This window comes from Odocoileus virginianus, chromosome 6 (assembly GCF_023699985.2).
Source record: "Odocoileus virginianus isolate 20LAN1187 ecotype Illinois chromosome 6, Ovbor_1.2, whole genome shotgun sequence".
Lineage (NCBI taxonomy): Eukaryota > Metazoa > Chordata > Mammalia > Artiodactyla > Cervidae > Odocoileus > Odocoileus virginianus.
Window position 1 is genome coordinate 48,295,883 of NC_069679.1, and position 20,119 is coordinate 48,316,001.

The window sequence follows — 20,119 nt, forward strand, 5'->3', positions numbered from 1 at the left end:
AGGGTTTTTTAGGGAGTGGCATGTAGGAAGATTTTAAATTTTGGTAATGTTTTATTTCTAGACTGATGGTGTTTACCTAGTTTTTTTCCTTCAAACTACATATATGTATGAATATATATATGTATTTTTTGTATCATCAACCAAAAAGGTAAGGTCTCAAGAAGAAAAAATAAAATAAACCTTATATCATACTAAGTAGAGCTCATGGCTGCTAAATGGGCTGCTGAGATACTTATTAAATATTAGAATTTAAGAGTATAGAAAGGGCCAGTTTAAGAAACAGAATATGGAGAAAGAAAGGACTCTTTAAGAATCTTCTTTGATCTGCTGGAATGACCATCCCTTAAAAATACAAGGCTTTTAATAGTAATAAAATAAGTATTCCAAGGGTAAGTGATTTCCATTTTTACCATGTATTAAGAGCACATGCCTAGCTTTGTATTATGACTCTTGCTGTGTGACTTCAGGCATATCAATAACCATTGTGCTTAGTTTCTTTTACTGCCAAATGAGGATAGTAATAGTACCTATGTTATAAGGAGATTGAATGAGATAATAAGTGTAAAGGCCTTAGAATAGTGCTTGCTATGGAAACAAAAGCCTTAGTTGCTATTATTACTGTAGTGGTCTTAGCAAATCACGTGTTCTAGTGAACTCTCTTGGTTCTTTAAAATGAATGCCTTGATAATCATAGAGTTGTAGGGACTTTCTGTGCTTCTAAATGCTTAGGCTATAATATAATTCTAATAATCATCTATTAAAAATATACCTCTAAAAAGGCTCTTCTTCACATATTAGTATGTATTTCCCCTGTATGAATGTTGTGTTAATGTAGTGACTGGGCCACATGGAATCAATTTCAGGAGAACTGGGCTCTGATTTGGTTCTTTTTTAAAAAAATTTTATCAGCACATATAGTTGATTAACATTGTTGTGGTAGTTTCTGCTGTGAATTTTGGATCTGTCTTAACTCACCTTTGGCAGTGCACCTCAGATCAGATTTTTCCCTTGAAAATGACTGTATGAACTCCTTTAAAAAGATTACTGAGGTGCTTTAATTCCTGTGAAACAGTTTAATGTAAAAATATACACTAACATTTAATTGATATGAGTTTCATAGATGAAAAGAAGTTTTGTGTGAGTAGTATAGGGAAAAAACATCCTAGTACTCAAAAATTTCTCAAACTCTAATTGCTGATGAATTAAATGAAATATTGACTTTTCTTCCTTGCTGAGAAACTAATGGGACTTCTTGAAGGTTCCTTTGAAGAGACTGTGATGAGCAAAAAATTACTCCTTTTCAGTTTTGAGTTACTATTGTTAACATTTGATGAAAAGATAATCTGTTTGCTCTGTGGACACAATATATAAAATAGAAGGTAGAAAAAGAAGTATATTTAAAAATGACTATGCATGTGGATTTTTTTTTCTTGTGGTGTAGCTGGGAACTTCTCCACTTCATCTGGCAGCACAGTATGGACATTATTCCACCACGGAAGTACTACTCCGAGCTGGTGTAAGCAGAGATGCCAGAACCAAAGTGGACCGGACGCCATTGCATATGGCTGCCTCTGAGGGCCACGCCAGCATAGTGGAAGTTTTGCTTAAGGTATGTGTTCTCTTTTTGTACTTTGCTTTTGAAAGTCAGCCCACAAAGGTTTATAAAACCATAGTGGTTTTGTAAGAGGGAGAAGGGAACTAGTTTTGTTACTGGCCAGGGTCCTTGGCCTCCTTAATCAATAGAAATTAATAAGAGACCAGCCAAGAAATTCAGGCAGGACTTGTGCTTCAGCATGAGGGAGTAAAAATAGGGAATAGCTTCTCTTGCTCATTCTCTGAGGAGGGAGAAGCTGGTCCCTTAAATAGGGTGAGGGTAGGGGCCAGTCCAGCCATTAGGTAGGAGGGGTTGCTTGAGTGGTCTGCCCTCTCCCTTGATGGAGCTGTGTATAGTACCCAGGTTTTGCTCCCAACATCTCAGAAGTGGCAGTTGGGATTTTGGTCATTTTGTATTTAATGTTTATAATTTGCCCCAATTGCACATGCAGTTATTTTTAGTCCCTATAGTTTCTTTGTATTCTGTAGCTAGAGGAGTTATTTGTCCAGGTGTAGGCACTGCAGCAAAGGGTCTTGGGTCCCAGCCTGTCTCAGTTTGATTGAATGTCTGCCTTTTCTACCCCTGTTATCTCACTTTTTGTGTGTAAGCATTCATTTAAATGAAAATTATCTTAAAGTTAAGTCAGACAATTGATTCCTTAGGTCTTAGTCTTTGCTATGGTCAGCGACCCATAACTTTGTCTTATTCAACACATTTTAAATGTACATTGAAGGGAATGTTAGTTTGGATAATTAACAAACAAACAAATAGTATGGACAGGGCTTTTTCTTTAATTATCTAAATGCCAGAGAGAAAATTCTGAAACAGAGAGTATTAGATGTAGATATTCTTAATCCTTTTTATTCTAGCCTCTAGATCAACTTATCTAAAAAACATAGAGTGTAAGCCATAAATACGAATCACATGTAACTCTAGATTTTCTCTTAGCTACATTTAAAAAGTAAAAAAGAGTTTTTCATATATTTTATTTAACTCAGTATATGTAAAAAATTATTTCAATATGAATCAGTATAAAATTATTACTAAGATGTTTTACATCCTTTTTTTGGTGTGATGTCTTTGAATTCCTGTGTATTTATATACACAGCATCTGTATTCAGACTACATATGTCTAGTGACTATCATTATGAATAGTGTACCTCTAGAAAGATCCCTATTAATTCATTATATTGCACTGGTTTTGAAAGCAAAGGATATTTTTGTGTAAATAAGGGGCTGGTGAGTTTTGGAGGAAGCCACATAGTTTCCTTTCACTCCTTATACCATTTTAGTCCTTTGTGCTCATGACTGGGTGGCTGAAAAAATAATTGCTGTATTCCTGAGAAATTAGAAAGAAGGCAATTGGGAAAGCCTTCCCAAATAGGAAATGACTAAATAACAGATGTATGGTGATTCTGGGAACAGGTAGATTATTCAGCACACAGAAATAAGAGTTAATCATGTTAGTAGCAAATTCTTGGTTTAAAGCACAGTGGTTAATATTTTCATATCAGGACTTTTTTATATTTCATATTTTAGAATATTCTTATTTTGAAATATTTTTATAGCATGGTGCTGATGTTAATGCAAAGGACATGTTGAAGATGACAGCTTTACATTGGGCCACGGAACACAATCATCAAGAGGTGGTGGAACTTTTAATCAAATATGGTGCTGATGTACACACGCAAAGTAAATTTTGTAAAACAGCATTTGATATTTCAATAGACAATGGAAATGAAGATTTAGCAGAGATACTACAGGTAACTTTTGGCTTTAACTTAAGAAAATAAAATAGAATATAAGAAAGAAAATAATAAAGATCTCTGTCATATGGATGATTTAACTATTTAGCTTATAGGTTTTTTTAAATTTATTTTTTAATTGAAGGATAGTTGCTTTACAGAATTTTGTTGTTTTCTCTCAAACCTCAACATGAATCAGCCATAGGTATATACACACGTCCCCTCCCTTCTGAACCTCCCTCCCATCTCCCTCCCCACCCCACCCCTCTAGGCTGATTCAGAGCCCCTGTTTGAGTTTCCTGAGCCACACAGCAAATTCCCATTGGCTATCTATTTTACATATGGTAATGTAAGTTTCCATGTTACTAGCTCCATACATCTCACCCTCTCTTCCCCTCTCCACATGTCCATAAATCTATTTTCTATGTCTGTTTCTCCATTGCTGCCCTGTAAATAAATTCTTCAGAACCATTTTTTTAGATTCCATATATGTGTGTTAGAATATGATATTTATCTTTCTCTTTCTGACTCACTTCACTCTGTATAATAGGTTCTAGGTTCATCCACCTCATCAGAACTGACTCAGATGTGTTCCTTTTTATGGCTGAGTGATATTCCATTGTGTATATGTACCACAACTTATTTATCTATTCATCTGTCGATGGCCATCTAGTTTGCTTCCACGTTCTATCTATTGAAAATAGTGCTGCAATGAACTATGAGATAGATGTGTCTTTTTCGACCCCGGTTTCCTCAGGGTATTATTTAGCTTATAGTTTTTCATTTTGGACATTATTTTGGACAGACCTATTCCTCTTTCACTTCCTTTTTGTTCATTACTGTTTATTTTCCTAATTATAAGACCATAGTCTTTGCATGTAACATTAGAAGATTAGATAAAGTGATGACTTTCGGTGTTTTTAAGGTTCTAAATTTCCCTTCTAGACATTTTATTCTATTAATTATTTTATTGAATGTTTAGATACCATATCATTTTTCAACTCTGTTGTCCTCCCACTGAAGTTTTTTTTAAGTAATCATAATAATGTCGCCTTGGTGAGTAATAGTAGTCTGTATCATTCTGATTGGTTTGTTTTATTTTTTCACCATCCTCAAAAAAGTCTGTTTATGAACACAGTTATTTATGGCTTTTGGACAAGTTTTCCTAATAACCAGCATTACTTCTCTTTTCTTTAGCTAGACAACATTGATGTAAATTATCTTCTTTACTTATTGCTTCTTGTTCTTCTTCCCAGTAGAACTCTTCTATAAGACCATATGAGTCTATTGACGTTCAGCTAGTTACTTAAAATATGTTGTATATTCAGGGAAATAAACACATGCTGTGCTTCTTTCAATTTTTTTTTCTTCTAACTGCAGTTTGGGGCCTAGAATTGGGGATGGAGAACAATTGGGAAGGAAGTGCTTTATATAGGTAGTGTTATATATTGCCAAACATAGTAGAGAACATAATTTTGATTTAAGTAATTTGTTTTCTCTAACTACAGGGCAGCAGAATATCTTTCAATTGTAATACATATATATAATATATATATATATATATTTTTTTTTTTTCTTTCCCCTCTGCACAGCTTGCAAGATCTTAGTTCCCTAGCCAAGAGTTGAATCTACACCCTTAGCATTGAAAGCACAGAGTCCTAAGCACTGGCCCACCAGGGAATTCCCTCAACTGTGTCCTGTAAAAGTCTCTCAGATACTAATTTCTCTTCACAGGGGATTTTGCTGCTTTACCTAATCAGGAAACTTAGGATATAAATCCATACCTATGATTTACTTCTGTACTTCCAATAGACCATAAACAAAGCTTTCCATTTGTACTATATAATTCTTCTTAGATTACAGAATGTTCCTTTATATTTGTGTTTGTATGATATTAAAAGTCTGTGCTGCATGTTCTGGTTGTAATTCTGAAAAACAGCTCTGGTAATTTGTCGCCTAGATTGCTATGCAGAACCAAATCAACACAAACCCAGAGAGTCCCGACACTGTGACGATACATGCTGCAACACCGCAGTTTATCATTGGACCTGGAGGGGTGGTGAACCTAACAGGTCTGGTATCTTCAGAAAATTCATCCAAGGCAACAGGTATTGAGATGCATATAGGATAGCTGTTGGGATTTTATCCTTTAGTAGGTATACATCCTTTTAAGAAAGGACTGTTGGAGAATAAGGGTAAGATTATATTAGCCACCTTGGTTTTCTTTCTTATAATTGGCAAAAATCAAATTTTTATGAGAAAAATAATCTAAAGAAAGGTGATATTGCAAAACATACTACAATATGACCTTTCAAAAGCTAATGCTATCCAAGCTTGTTTTCACAAAACTAATATTACCTAAGCTTCATTTAATAGTTGAATAAAGTAAAGTAGTTTGTCAGAAAAATGCACTAGATTAAATTCCTTAAAGATTCAAACCTGTTTTCTCCTTTCTTGTAGATGAAACGGGTGTATCTGCTGTTCAGTTTGGAAACTCCTCTACATCAGTATTAGCTACATTAGCTGCCTTAGCTGAAGCATCTGCTCCATTGTCCAATTCTTCTGAAACTCCAGGTTAGAAAAATAAGTCAAAATGTGTACATCAGAAGTTGGAGATTCAAATATTGACAAAGGCCAGGAAGAACACTTAAAAGGTGAAAGGGGATAGGGTTGAGTTTATAGGCATCTGAGAAGTCAGACAGGGTGAGGCTGCACATCCTATTCAGCTCTAGCTAATTTTATTAAGATGCTCAGTCAGTGTTGCCAGGTTCTATTTTTTTCATGGGAAGCTGAAAATCTGGGTTTTAAAAGGATATCAAATTTTGGCAATCAATTAAAGTTAATTAAAATTAGAAACAAACTTGTATGGTTCACGGGAAACATATGCTTACCCAATTTAACTTTGTTTTATTAGTCTGTGACTTTGTGTAAAAAGTAGATAAATATATATGAACTTGCTGTCTTTCTCATAACTTTTAATTTTTGACAGTTCTATTAGAATGACGTAAAATCTTAATGACTGACAAAACTAGGAAATAACATAACAACCACCACCATTATAGGGTAACCTGGGGTTAAATGATTACAGACAATATTAATAGCTGATTTAGATAAGGTTTACCTTATATTATATTATAAGGTTTACCTTATTATATTCGGTTGGCCAAAAAGTTCATTTGGGTTTTCCACAAGCTGTTATGGAAAAACTCAAAAGAACTTTCTAGCCAACCCAATACTTAACCAAACTAGTTCTTGCTGTAATTATGTAAGTGAAATTTTTTTTTAATTAGAGAATTAAAAAAACTCCACAAAATTATTTTTCTTATTGTAGTTTAAGCCACTATATTTGGACAGTACTTATGAAAGTAAAGAATAATTTGTTGTTATTCATTATTTAAATTAATGTTTTTTAAAAATGTGACCAATAATAACAACAATAACAGTTCCCTGCATGTTTACTGTGTGTGCTTTAAGTTCGGTTCAGTTTAGTTTGGTGTGTGCTTTGCACCTTGGCAAACATTTTACTTACCATCTCATTTAATCTTCACCAAAAAGATTGAAGGTAGATATTACTGAATTTGTGTCTTTAAGGTGATGATTGGAGGATTTGTTTTTTAGTGGAGGGAGTGCCTATCTCTCTCCTCTCTCTCTCTCCTTCCCTACCTTCTTCTCTTCCCTTCTCCCCACACCTCCACCCCCAACTAGTGATAGTAAACATTTCTTCATTCTCCGGCTTCTTTAGCGTTGTAATCAGTGTTTGAATCTAAACCTTTGTATTTGGGAATCTGAAGATTTTTCTGAATCCCTTTTGCCCATTAGTAGCTATGTGCATCATCCTATTGACATGTGGCTTTTATGACCTATGCCAAAGGATCTCTTCAGAACCTTTGTAATTGCAAAAGCATATCAAAGAAAATTAATTTCATTGGTGGGTTTCTGTTTGATTAAACTTGTAAATTTTTTTGCCTTTATTAAAGTACATATCGCTGTAAATGAATCCTTTCTTCAAAGTCAGCTGGAAGTTTTGGCATTTAGACGTTTGGCTCCATGAATTGGTCATAACTTTTCTTCAACCTTTGAAAATGTTATGTGTGGTCTAGTCTGAGAGAATTGGTAACAATAGTTGACTTTTATTGCATGTGACTTACAGTCTTCTGTGAACACAATAATTTTTCATTTCACTGCTACATCACACTGGGATCTTTCTGAAGATATTTTAAGAGTTTGAATTAAGTTTAAGTTCAGGTGAGTACATTGACACCAGTGTAAACAACTCAGCTGAGGTGTGTAATCACATAAAGAAATATCTTCTCACAGATTGGTTTGCAAATGCTCAGCCAAGTTATTTCTCTGCCTCTTGACTGTCTAGTTTCTGTTGATATCAGTTACCAGACTCATCCTAATTTAGAAATGTTGTATGATTTTTCAAGGACATCTCAGGATCTGGGAAATTAATTAATACTTCCATTTATATATGATGAAATTGAGGTTTTGTGAAGGTTAAATTTGCACAAAGTAGCATGGCTATTTAGTGATGAAAGGAAGTTCATGCTCAAGGTCTGACTTATTCCTAAGTTGTGTGTCTGTGACTACTAAATACACTGTTTCCTCTCTGCAGTTTCTTCAGGTTATAATTTGGTTTGTGATAAGAATAAATATTTGTAATTATCACTACTTTTACTTCTGAGGTATATCTGTTAAAACAGTCTGTTGAAATAAATGTCTTCCTTTTTGCCCTTTTTAAATGGCTGAAGAACAAAATATAAGAACCCTCAGTATACTAATTGGTACTGCTCAGATTCTTTCCTTTCACTGGTGCTAAGTAGTACAGTAAACATGTGTTCTGATACTGTATAACCAGACTGTAGCAGCAAGTGAACTGCATTTGAAATGGAGGCTAGCTGGCATATATGGTCCTATATATAGAAAATTGGTGCTTATGATAGTCTAGGAAACCATGCTGTTTCCTTTGAACTATGGCTTTAAAACATTCTTTCATGATTATGTTAGAAGCATCTTTGATGTATAAAACAAATCTTAATGTTACTTGAATAGGAACATCATAAAGGAAATCAGTCTAGTATAATGCTTTCACTGTGAAACCCAATGATATCTCCGTCTTCTTGATGTTACAAGCAAATATAACTTCGGATTGCCAATGTTTGATTAGAGTCTGTTTCTAAATTACTTCCTTACTAGTATTTTTATGTAAATATTTCCAGTTTTGTTCTTTCCTCATAAACCTTAATTTTGCTAAGCATTTAACTTATTTGATTAAATTTTTAATCTCCATGCATAATTTTCATAATTCTTTGTCTAACAGAAGTACAAAAATATAATTCGATAAGTCTCATTATACCCTAATGAGTTTGGTGCTAATGTTCATTTTTATTAAATTGGTTTTTTGAGAATTTTTGTTTCAGTTCCTGAGTCCATAGGCCTATGCTAATTTTCACAGTTACATTAAATAATTACTAGCTCTATCTTGGTAAAGGTGAGGCCAGAAAAAGATGGTGAAGCAATTGCTGTAAGTCATAAATTTAATTTAGCATCTGCCTGTAATGCAGGAGACCTGGGTTCAATCCCTGGGTTGGGAAGATTCCCTGGAGAAGGGAACGGTTACCCACTCCAGTATTCTTGCCTGGAGAATCCCATAGACCGAGGAACCTGATGGGCTACAGACCACAGGGTTGCAGAGTCAGACACAACTAAGCGATGAACACTTTCACTTTCGATGGTTAATATGTACAGGGTTCTTGCTATGAGCTTGTCATTGTGCTGGGTGCTTTACTTGCATTATTTGCATTATGTCATTTTGTTGTCACAATCTGAATTAATATACTGTCATTGACCATGAGGCTTAGTTTTCAGCTTCAAGTTTTCAGAAATATTTTATTACATCCTGAGTTAATATAAGGGACTACTCACTCAGCAAACTCATAAGAAAGTGATACATCAATCAAAATGCTAAGTTATTTATTTTTAGCTTCTTAAGGGAGGATACAACTGTCTTTTGATACATGAAATTAGCTCATTTTGGAAATAAATCAGTGAAAAAATTTCTAGCCTTTAAAAGTATCAGGGCTTCCCTGGGGGCTCAGTGGTAAAGAAATTGTCTGCCAAGCAGGATATGAGGGTTCAATCTCTGGGATGGGAAGATCAACTGGAGAAGGAAATGGCAACCCACTCCAGTATTCTTGCCTGGGAAGTCCCATGGACAGAGGAGCCTGGTGGGCTACCGTCCATGGGGTCGCAGAAGAGTTGGAAATGACTTGGTGACTACACAGCAACAAAAAGTATGCATCCACAGTTTACAAAATACTTGTTTAAAACATCCTTTATAGGAACTTCTTTGGTGGTCCAGTGGTTAAGACTTTGCCCTTCTAATGCAGGGGACGTGAGTTTGGTCCTTGGTTGGGGGATTAAGATCCCACGTGCCCTGTGGGGGGGTTCAAAAATTCTTTCTTAAAATAAAAAAAATAAGTAACACATCCTTCGTAATGTTGGAATGTAATAATTCAGGAGAAATATCAGGCAGCTCAAACATTAATAGTTGTCATTTTCTGTTATTGAAACTAGTAGAAATTTTGCTTGGAAATAGTTGGAAATGATCTTGTTAATTTGTGTACCCAGTGATTAGAAGGTGTTATTCCTTTAAATAGTCTGTGATTCAAGTTTTCTACTAATTTAAACTCCTCTCAGTTATGTTGTTTGAATTAATATGATAATATCATAAGAGCAGCTTTCTTAAATTTTGTGTGAATCAGAGTCACCTTCTCAATAATTCATTTGCCCCATTCTTTCCCAGTGGATTCTGATTCAGTAGGGTTAGGTTGAGGCCCTGACATCTATATTTTTAATGTGTTCTCAAAAGTGACTCTGATGGCACACCAAAATTTAAGAATTTGACAAAAATTTTAAAAGATCTATTTCTTACTACTACTAAGTTGGATATAATAACTAAAGATTGTGAGTGTACTACAGCAAAGATGTGCTTAAATAATATGTATTCCATATTTATTTCATTTTTATGTGTAATTTAATATTTATCCAACTATGGGGTGCATAGGTGAATCTCTACTAAGGAGAAGATGTAGGTGAGAGGAATGGCTTTCTTAATAGCTTTAATAGTTGAGTATACTGCTACTTTGGTATAAGAAGATGAAAGAAAAACTATACAAAAGAACTATAAAAAAAGGTCTTCTCAACCCAGATAATCACGATGGTGTGATCACTCACTTAGAGCCAGACATCCTGGAATGCTAAGTCAAGTGGGCCTTAGGAAGCATCACTACTAACAAAGCTAGTGGAGGTGATGGAATTCCAGTTGATCTATTTCAAATCCTAAAAGATGATGCTGTGAAAGTGCTGCACGCAGTATGCCAGCAAATCTGGAAAACTCAGCAGTGGCCAGAGGACCGGAAAAGGTCAGTTTTCATTCCAGTCTTAAAGAAAGGCAATGCCAAGAATGCTCAAACTACTGCACAATTGCACTCATTTCACATGCTAGTCAGGTAATGCTCAAAATTCTCAAAGCCAGGCTTCAACAGTATGTGAACTGTGAACTTCCAGATATTCAAGCTGAATTTGGAAAAGGCAGAGGAACCAGCGATCAAATTGCCAACATCTGTTGGATCATCGAAAAAGCAAGAGAGTTCCAAAAAAACGTCTGCTTTGTTGACTACACCAAAGCCATTGACTGTGTGGATCACCACAAACTGTGGAAAATTCTTCAAGAGATGGGAATACCAGACCACCTGATCTGCCTCCTGAGAAATCTGTATGCAGGTCAGGAAGCAACAGTTAGAACTGGACATGGAGCAATAGTTCAGTTCAGTTGGTCAATCATGTCTGACTCTTTGCAACCCCATGGACTGCAGCATGCCTGGCCTCCCTGTCTATCACCAACTCCCAGAGTTTACTCAAACTCATGTCCATTGAGTTGGTGATGCCATCCAACCATCTTATCATCTGTCGTCCCCTTCTCCTCCCACCTTCAATCTTTCCCAGCATCAGGGTCTTTTCAAATGAGTCAGTTCTTTGCATCAGGTGGCCAAAGTATTGGAGTTTCAGCTTCAGCATCAGTCCTTCCAATGAATATTCAGGACTGATTTCCTTTAGGATGGACTGGTTGGATCTCCTTGCAGTCCAAGGGACTCTCAAGAGTCTTCTCCAATACTACAGTTCAAAAGCATCAGTTCGGTGCTCAGCTTTCTTTAGAGTCCAACTCTCACATCCATACATGACTACTGGAGAAACCATAGCTTTGACTAGATGGACCTTTGTTGGTAAAGTAGTGTCTCGGCTTTTATGATATGCTGTCTAGGTTGGTCACAACTTTTCTTCCAAGGAGCAAGCGTCTTTTAATTTCATGACTCCAGTGACCATCTGCAGTGATTTTGGAGCCCAAAAAGATAAAAGTCAGCCACTGTCTCCACTGTTTCCCCATCTATTTGCCATGAAGTGATGGGACCAGATGCCATAATCTTAGTTTTCTGAATGTTGAGTTTTAAGCCAGCTTTTTCACTCTCGTCTTTCACTTTCATCAAGAGGCTCTTTAGTTCTTCTTCACTTTCTGCCATAAGGGTGGTGGTATCTGCATATCTGAGTTTATTGATATTTCTCCCAGCAGTCTTAATTCCAGCTTGTGCTTCATCCAGCCCAGCATTTCTCATGATATACTCAGCATATAAATTAAATAAGCAGGGTGAATATATAGCCTTGATGTACTCCTTTCGTGATTTGGAACCAGTCTGTTTCATGTCCAGTTCTAACTGTTGCTTCCTGACCTGCCTACTGATTTCTCAAGAGGCAGGTCAGGTGGTCTGATATTCCCATCTCTTTAAGAATTTTGTTGTGATCCACACAGTCAAAGGCTTTGGTGTAGTTAATAAAGTAGAAGTAGATGTTTTTCTGGAACTCTTGCTTTTTCGATGATCCAGCGGATATTGGCAATTTGATCTCTGGTTCCCCTACCTTCTCTAAATCCAGCTTGGGCATCTGGAAGTTCATGGTTCATATACTGTTGAAGCCTGGCTTTGAGAATTTTGAGCATTATGTGACTAGCGTGTGAGATGAGTACAGTTGTGTGGTAGTTTGAGCATTCTTGGCATTGCCTTTCTTTGGGATTGGAATGCAAACAACTTTTCCAGTCCTCTGGCCATTGCTGAGTTTTCCAGATTTGCTGGCATACTGAGTGCAGCACTTTCACAGCATCATCTTTTAGGATTTGAAATAGCTCAACTGGAATTCCTTCACCTCCACTAGCTTTGTTCATAGTGATGATTCCTAAGGCCCACTTGACTTAGTATTCCAGGATGTCTGGCTCTAGGTGAGTGATCATATCATCGTGATTATCTGGGTCATGAAGATCTTTTTTGTATAGTTCTTCTTTGTATTCTTGGACTGCAAGGAGATCCAGCCAGTCCATCCTAAAGGAAATCAGTCAGGAATATTCATTGGAAGGACTGATGCTGAAGCTGAAACTCCAATACTTTGGCCACCTGATGCAAAGAACTGACTCATTTGAAAAGACCCTGATGCTGGGAAAGATTGAAGGCAGGAGGTGAAGTGGATGACAGAGGATGAGCTGGTTGGATGGCATCACCGACTCAATGGACATGAGTTTGAATAAACTCCGGGAGTTGGCGATAGACAGGGAGGCCAGGCATGCTGCAGTCCATGGGGTTGCAAGGAGTTGAACATGACTGAGCAACTGAACTGAGTCACTGATACTGCTACTTAAAATTTTTAAGAATTGATTTATTAAAGAGCAAGCTTCAGGTAATTCGGATATAATTAAAACAAAAATGTGATGCTGATTGTCAAAATCATACGTCTCAAATTGACATGTGAAGGATGTTATCATGTTGAGCACTTTAAATATAAAACAGTAATTATTCGCTGTCATAGTCTATAGATTCAGGACATTTATTTATCTGTAACTCATGTGCCTCTTATAAGTTTTTCTTTATTTGTACACACTGTTACTTGGTATACTGATTTCTGCCCAAACAGATTAGAAAAATTTTATAGATTATAGCTACTCCTATGAAATTGTATCTTAGCAGGTGCTGATTAGTAAGCTTTGATAAAATTTTGATTTAAAGAAAATATTACTGACCTCTTTATAAAAAATGTATATGTATATACACTCTGTCAGGGGACTAAATGTGGATATCTATTTAAACTAAGGGAATGTGTTTCTTTTTCATTTTTTAACTCACTTCTAAGTTAAGAAAGTTTCTATTATATTTGCTGGAAGTTACCATCATGGTGCTTGATAATTTTAAGAATTATATTTTTCTTTTGTCTGATATTTCATCTTCTTATACCAAATAAATCTGATTTGCAGTCTAGTTTTGATTCATTTTTTCTCTTTAGTATTTAGGTTCTTTTGCTTTATTTGATTTGTCACAGTAGTTACCTAGCCAGGTAAGAGATTTACCATCAGGAAATAATGTATGAGTTCTATATATTTAGGCACAATTGACGATTTCACTTGACTGGGAAGTTGTGCAGAGGTTTCATTAAAATATGCTTCATTTTTTTCTTATGCTCTCATTTCACTAATTTTGGAAAAAGCAAACATCTTCCTGAAACATACATATTTCAAATGTTCTCTTAGCATATTTTCCTGTGCATGAAACTAAACGGAGTTTAGTTAGGAGTCTATTGCAGTCACCTGGGGAAGAAATAATGGTAGCATGGATTAAGATTTGGCAAAGAGATAATGAGAAGTGAATAGAGTTGAGAGTTATTTGGATCATAGCTCAGTTGGTAAAGAATCCACCTGTAATGCTGGAGACCCTGGTTTGATCCCTGGGTCAAGAAGGTCCACTGGAAAAGGGATAGGCTACCCACTCCAGTATTGTCTTTCCTTGTGGCTCAGCTGGTAAAGAATCTGCCTGCAATGAGGGAGACCTGGGTCCCATTCCTGGGTTGGGGAGATCCCCTGGAAAAGGGAAAGGCCACCCACTCTGGTATTCTGACCTGGAGAATTCCATAGTCCATGGGGTCGCAAAGAGTCAGACATGACTGAATGACTTTCACTTACACTTTATTTGGATATAGAATTGGAAGTTAAAATTGTTAGATGTAGGCCTTACATATATAGTGTAGCTTTAGTCCTTTTGAAATTAGCTTTCTTAAAACACTATTTTATGGCTCTTGTTTGCAGTCTTATATTGATGTTGCATTGCTTAGACTTTTTTTTTCTTGTGGCCCAGCTTTATAATCCCTTGATTAAATGGATATCTGTGACTACCCTTCTTTTTGTCTTTAGTGCAACTTTGACTAATTGTTAATACAGTGGTTTTTTCAAAGGTGTAATGAGTCTGGTGGCTGTTTCCGTCCTTTCTCCTAATAGTGAATTGGCTTTCAGGGATAAGTTAGTGGGGCTCATAATATTGTTTTGTTTTTGCCTGTTTTTTTTTTTTTTTTTAATGTTAGGTTGGAATTCAGGTGATAATACTTTTGAAATGTTACACTTTTCTTCAGTAAGCATAGTTTCTATTTTATTGTTGAAATGTTTATATACATAGAATTTTTAGTCTTTTAAGAATACCTCAAAGACAGTTTTTTCATTATCTTAGTTGAATTTTATGGCATTAAAATTCAAAAGTTACGTTGAACAAGAGATCTAAAATATTTTCAAAGATGCTGCAGGTTATCTAGCCTCTCTGTATATTACACCTTGACTTTTAAATTAGCAAAGAATGTTTATTAGTTATTGTGTTCTATCTAGGGGTTTTATATTTGGATATATCTGTGGATGTATAATTTTTTTTTTAAATAACATTCTTTGTAAAGTTTTTAGGTTTTCTCTTTTATTCTTATATGTTTCAACACTTCACTGTTAGGTTGTTCTTAGGATTACTCAGGGAGTACTTTGTTTTCTTACATAATTGGTTTCCTTATAATTTTTTCTTAATTCCTCACCAAAGTACAACTTAAAAAGAAAGCTTTTTAGATGAAAGGCCAGAACTCTGTTATCTTAATGACAGTCATCGCAAAGAATACAAAGATGAAAGTTCGAGTTGTGTCTTGATTATGTGTGATCTCAGAAATTTCTTACGTATGATTATGTTTTAGAAATATTTGCTACTTACAGGTACCATTCATCCAGAGTGAACCTTTCTTTTTCATATGGATATTTAAAAGAAAAATCAAAGCAATAGTTACTGTGTTTGAAAGCCTCAGTAGTTATTCTATCAAGTATATTACTGTTTTATGCCCTACATTTCATTTTATAATTATCTTCCTGAAATTTTCTTAAGTGCTTGGTGATAAAGTGTAATTATAGTTTAAGACAAACAAAAATGAGAGAACTGAAAACATAAAGATTGTTTGCATTTTGAGTATCATCTGTGGTTTGTATTGTGATATCTGATTACCCAAGTAACAGAGTCGCAGAATTACAGCCTTATCTCTTGCCATGAGTTCATCCTTGAAAACTAGGGTCCCAGTACCTATCTTGCCTTTTTTTGTTTAAAAAAAGGAGTTTGTTTAATTAAGGCATAAGGGTGTATTTAGTGAATCCTGTGGTTGTTGATATCCATGTTGTTCTGCTGGAAGTTGGTAGCAGCTTAACATGTTTCAGAGTAAATGTGTATCTGAAGGGTAGCATGACTTTAGGAGAGAATTATTTTATTTAATTACACTTTTGGTAAAGTGTTACCTCAAATAACACATTTCAGAGAACCATATCATTTAGAAATAGTATTTTTTTTGTCATTTCCTTTTTCAGAATTAGTTATATTAAAACTTTTTTTCATAGAAAAATTGGAGGATGAACTTTATACCTTGTACCTGTATTCACACCTGTTAACATCTTGCCACCACTGCATGTTCACACACAGACACATTGCTTTTATTTTGCCAAATTATCTGAAAGTAGGTTACAGGCATCATGGCACTTCATCCTTAAATTCTTCAACATGTATCTACCAAGAACAAGGACACCTCCTACATATTCACCATTCTATTATATTTTTTAAAAACATAAACATTAATTTAGTAATATTATCTGACATATGGTTCATATTCAAGTTTCTTCAACCCCAAAATGTCCTTTATAATGGTTTGTTTTCATCTGGGATTCAGTCAAAGTTCACACCCTGTATTCAATTATTTTGTCTTTTGAGTCTCCCCCAAACTAGGATAGTCCTACTGTATTGCTTGTTTTTTTTCTTTTTTATACTTAAAAAATTTTATTGATTTGGCTATGGAGGATCTTAGTTGCGGCACATGGGATTTAGCTCCTTCACTAGATCTAACTCCCTTTGTTGGCAGCACGAAGTCTTAACCCCAGGACCACCAGGGAATTCCCTCTTGCTTCTTCTTTATGACTTTGAACTCTGTAGATTCATTTGAACATTTTTCTCAAAAACATTTCACCAGTGTTTAATGAATTGTCACAAGGTAAATACTCTTGTCTAGTCTCATTGCTCAGCTCATAAATGGAAAGTACTCATTATGTCTGCTGTGTCTGATTTACACCACCCAGTATGTTTTTTTTGTCAGATTTACCCAAGTTTTGTATTTAGTCACTTTAATTGCTATATAGTATTCCAGTGTGAGAATCTACCATAGTTTGTTTATTCATTCTACTTTTGACGGATATCTGATTTGTTTCAAGTTTTTGACTAACATGAGTAAAGTTGCTGTGAATGTTTCTGTGTATATCTTTTGGGATCAGTAGTTGGATATAGAATTGCCTGTGGGAAAGGATTTTGGCAATTTCTTTATCTAGGCAAGATCTGGAGTGCTGCTGTTTTCAGCTCCCGGAATCCTGTCTGAACCTTTCATAAAATACTGAGAGCATAGTTTTGAGTTTTATTTATGTAAATGTTAATGTATTATTTGATATCCAACAGTACCAGATCTGTGTGCTACTTACTATAAAGGCAGCCCTTGCTCACACAATCCAAAAAGGGAATGCTGTTTATTCTGTCTGCTTGAGAAGTACAGAGCTCCATGTTTTGTTGGATGGGAAATTATATCAACTCATTTATAAATTTAGATGGAGTATCACCACATACAGTATTTTAATTTTTGGATTTTAGAATCTTATTAAGATGGTATAAGTACTTTGTCAGAGATCTTATAAATTTTGTACCTCACAGAACTAAATGAAGGCAGTTTATTTAAACACATGTATGCATAGATAGCTGAAACTCCCTTATTGTAAATTGTGGAACTTGTAATCAGCTGTTTATATAGGTATCTACAGCACCACTAGGGACTGAATTTAAAAACCATGTAAAAGCTCTCCTGTATAAGAAAGATGGCTTCCCTGGGGGCTCAGATAGTGAAGAATCTGCCTGCCATGCAGGAGACCTGGGTTTGATCACTGGTTTGGGAAGATCCCCTGGAGGAGGGCATGGCAACCCATTCCAGTATTCTTGCCTGGAGAATCCCACAGACAGAGGAGCCTAGCAGGCTACAGTCCATGTGGTCGCAAAGAGTCAGACACAGCTGAGTGGATAGCTCACTCATAAGAAAGAAGCAAGGACAGCAAAACTAGCAGAGCAAAAACAAACTTCTCTTCATGCTTCTGTATATGTTCATTGATTTTCACATATGTATTTTTTTTCCAGTAGTGGCTACGGAGGAAGTAGTTACTGCAGAATCTGTGGATGGTGCAATTCAGCAAGTAGTTAGTTCAGGGGGTCAGCAAGTCATCACAATAGTTACAGATGGAATTCAGCTTGGAAATTTGCACTCCATTCCAACAAGTGGAATAGGTCAGCCCATCATTGTGACCATGCCAGATGGACAACAAGGTTGGTAGAAGGCATTTACATAAATGGTGTTTATTCTTAATCCTCATGAAATTGTGTCATGTTTTTCTTTCTTTTTTTTTTCATGTTTTTCAAAACATTTATTTTTGCCTTAAAGTATGTTTTTGTAACATTTTACAACAGACTTAATTGCCTAATTGTATTTTCTTTGTTGTTCATTCACTAAGTTATGTCCAATTTAGGCTACTATTAAAGTTAACTTGCTTTCTCTGAGTGTATATTAGGTAGAAAGAGGAACTGGCCCCAAAATAATCTAATTGGAAAACGAGCTTAAGTAAATATTTCAATATCAGTATAGGACAGTACTTTCCTAGGTCATTTAATATAGTTCAGATATTGTGTGAGTTTGTAAAAACACTATGTGAGAAAAGGCTCCTCTAAAAGAAGTTGGACACGGTGGCAACTTTTAGCAGCTTTGTTGATAATTGTCCCATTTTTTTCATTTTGAGTAATAAGAAAGTAGTAATAAAATGGATGAAACATAAGCCCCAGGTACATTTTGATCAAACTAAAAGGCTGAGAAAACCACAGAATTCCATATTTTAAGTGATTGCCAAAAACATCTTAAGATCTAAGCCAGGACAGGAGAACCCTCAGGGAAACCCATAGTTGTACATCAAGAAAAGGAGTTGAGCTCAGAAATCAGCAATAAACACTTGCAGCAAGACAGGGCCCAGTCTGAGTGGGCAGTGCTGCAAGTAGGGTTAAAATAGACTAGACATGAAAGCTGAAGGAAGCAGAAGGAGAAGGTGCAGAAAGTTCCTATCTGGGCAAGCATCACCCTGTACCCAGTATTTCCCAATCCCTGCCCTGACCTAAAAGAAAAGTATGTGCACACATAACCTTCTGGAAAATGACTCAGGACTGTAGAGGCTAAGCCTCTTCATGGCCATGAAGGAAGTGGGGGAAGGGAAGGACTGGAGGGAGAAGTCCTCCTAAACCAGGCTTGGTTGAGAGTGGCAAGGAGGTATGGCCCTGCAGAGAGACCAGGTCTCAAGGGAAGGTTTTGTTGCTTTAGCAGTGGAGGAGGAAACGCTTGACCTGGGAAGCCTGGGAGGCTTTTCTCCCCTGCAGGTGCTCCAGGATTTGGATCAAGACCAGGTACTTTCACAAGCTTTAAGGAATAATTCTAACTATATAGAAAAGAAGCAGCTTTCAGAGTATTTGTTTTAAGCAAACAGCATTGTTTCCAAAACTTGATATTATACACACAGACTAATCTCATTGATGAACAAATGGAAAGAAACTCATGTTTTTGGATAAAATGACTCACTGTCATAAAGCTCCCAATTCTTCCTGACCTAATTGATAAATGTAATGTGATGGGGGGAAAGGCTGTATTAATTTAATAGGACTGCCATAACAAACTATCACAGTCTGGGTGACTTAACAGAAATTTATCTTCTCACGGTACTGAAGGCTGAAAGTCCAAGATCAAGGTGCTGGTTTTTTTCTGAGGCCTCTCTCCTTGGAATGGTTGCCTTCTTGTTGTGTCCTTACAGAGTCACCCCTCCGTGTATGTTGTCTGCGACCTAACCTCTTACAAGGATAGCAGTCATACTGTATTAGGACCCATTCAAATGACCTAATTTTACCTGTTTAACCTTTTTAAGGGCCCTGTCTCCAAATGCATTCTGAGGTACTGAGGATTAGGACTTAAACATTTGAATTTTGAGGGGGACACAATTTAGGCCATAATAAAAACCAATAGGTCTTTTTCTGGAACTTGCCAAACTGATTCTGAAATTTATACTGATGGAGGAGGAGGAAGAGCAATGAGGGGAACTTACTGAATATTAATATAAACATTTAAAGCCTTCATAATTTAAAATTATAAATGGCATATGACTATATAGACTATGTAGACAGTCCAGTGAAACAAATGTAAAGTTCTCAGTTCTTTTTGAGTGAATTTTTAAATGTTGTATGATATGAGTTAAAAGAAATACTTTAATTCTCAATATTTTTAATGTTTT

The 20,119-nt window shown here is 35.8% G+C and overlaps 1 protein-coding gene across 10 annotated transcripts in view; it reads left to right on the plus strand.

The window, feature by feature from the left end:
• Positions 1-20,119, plus strand: part of GABPB1 (GA binding protein transcription factor subunit beta 1) — a 59,538-nt gene that overhangs the window by 32,450 nt on the left and 6,969 nt on the right. For 7 of the 10 annotated variants that reach the window (XM_020895850.2, XM_070469288.1, XM_020895853.2 and 4 more), the window contains 5 exons: positions 1,442-1,609; positions 3,163-3,357; positions 5,300-5,447; positions 5,800-5,913; positions 17,940-18,125. In XM_020895850.2, coding sequence (XP_020751509.1) covers positions 1,442-1,609; positions 3,163-3,357; positions 5,300-5,447; positions 5,800-5,913; positions 17,940-18,125 — 811 coding nt within the window. The remainder of the gene's footprint in view (positions 1-1,441; positions 1,610-3,162; positions 3,358-5,299; positions 5,448-5,799; positions 5,914-17,939; positions 18,126-20,119) is intronic. The other 3 variants (XM_020895849.2, XM_020895856.2, XM_020895855.2) reach the window with 3 other exon arrangements.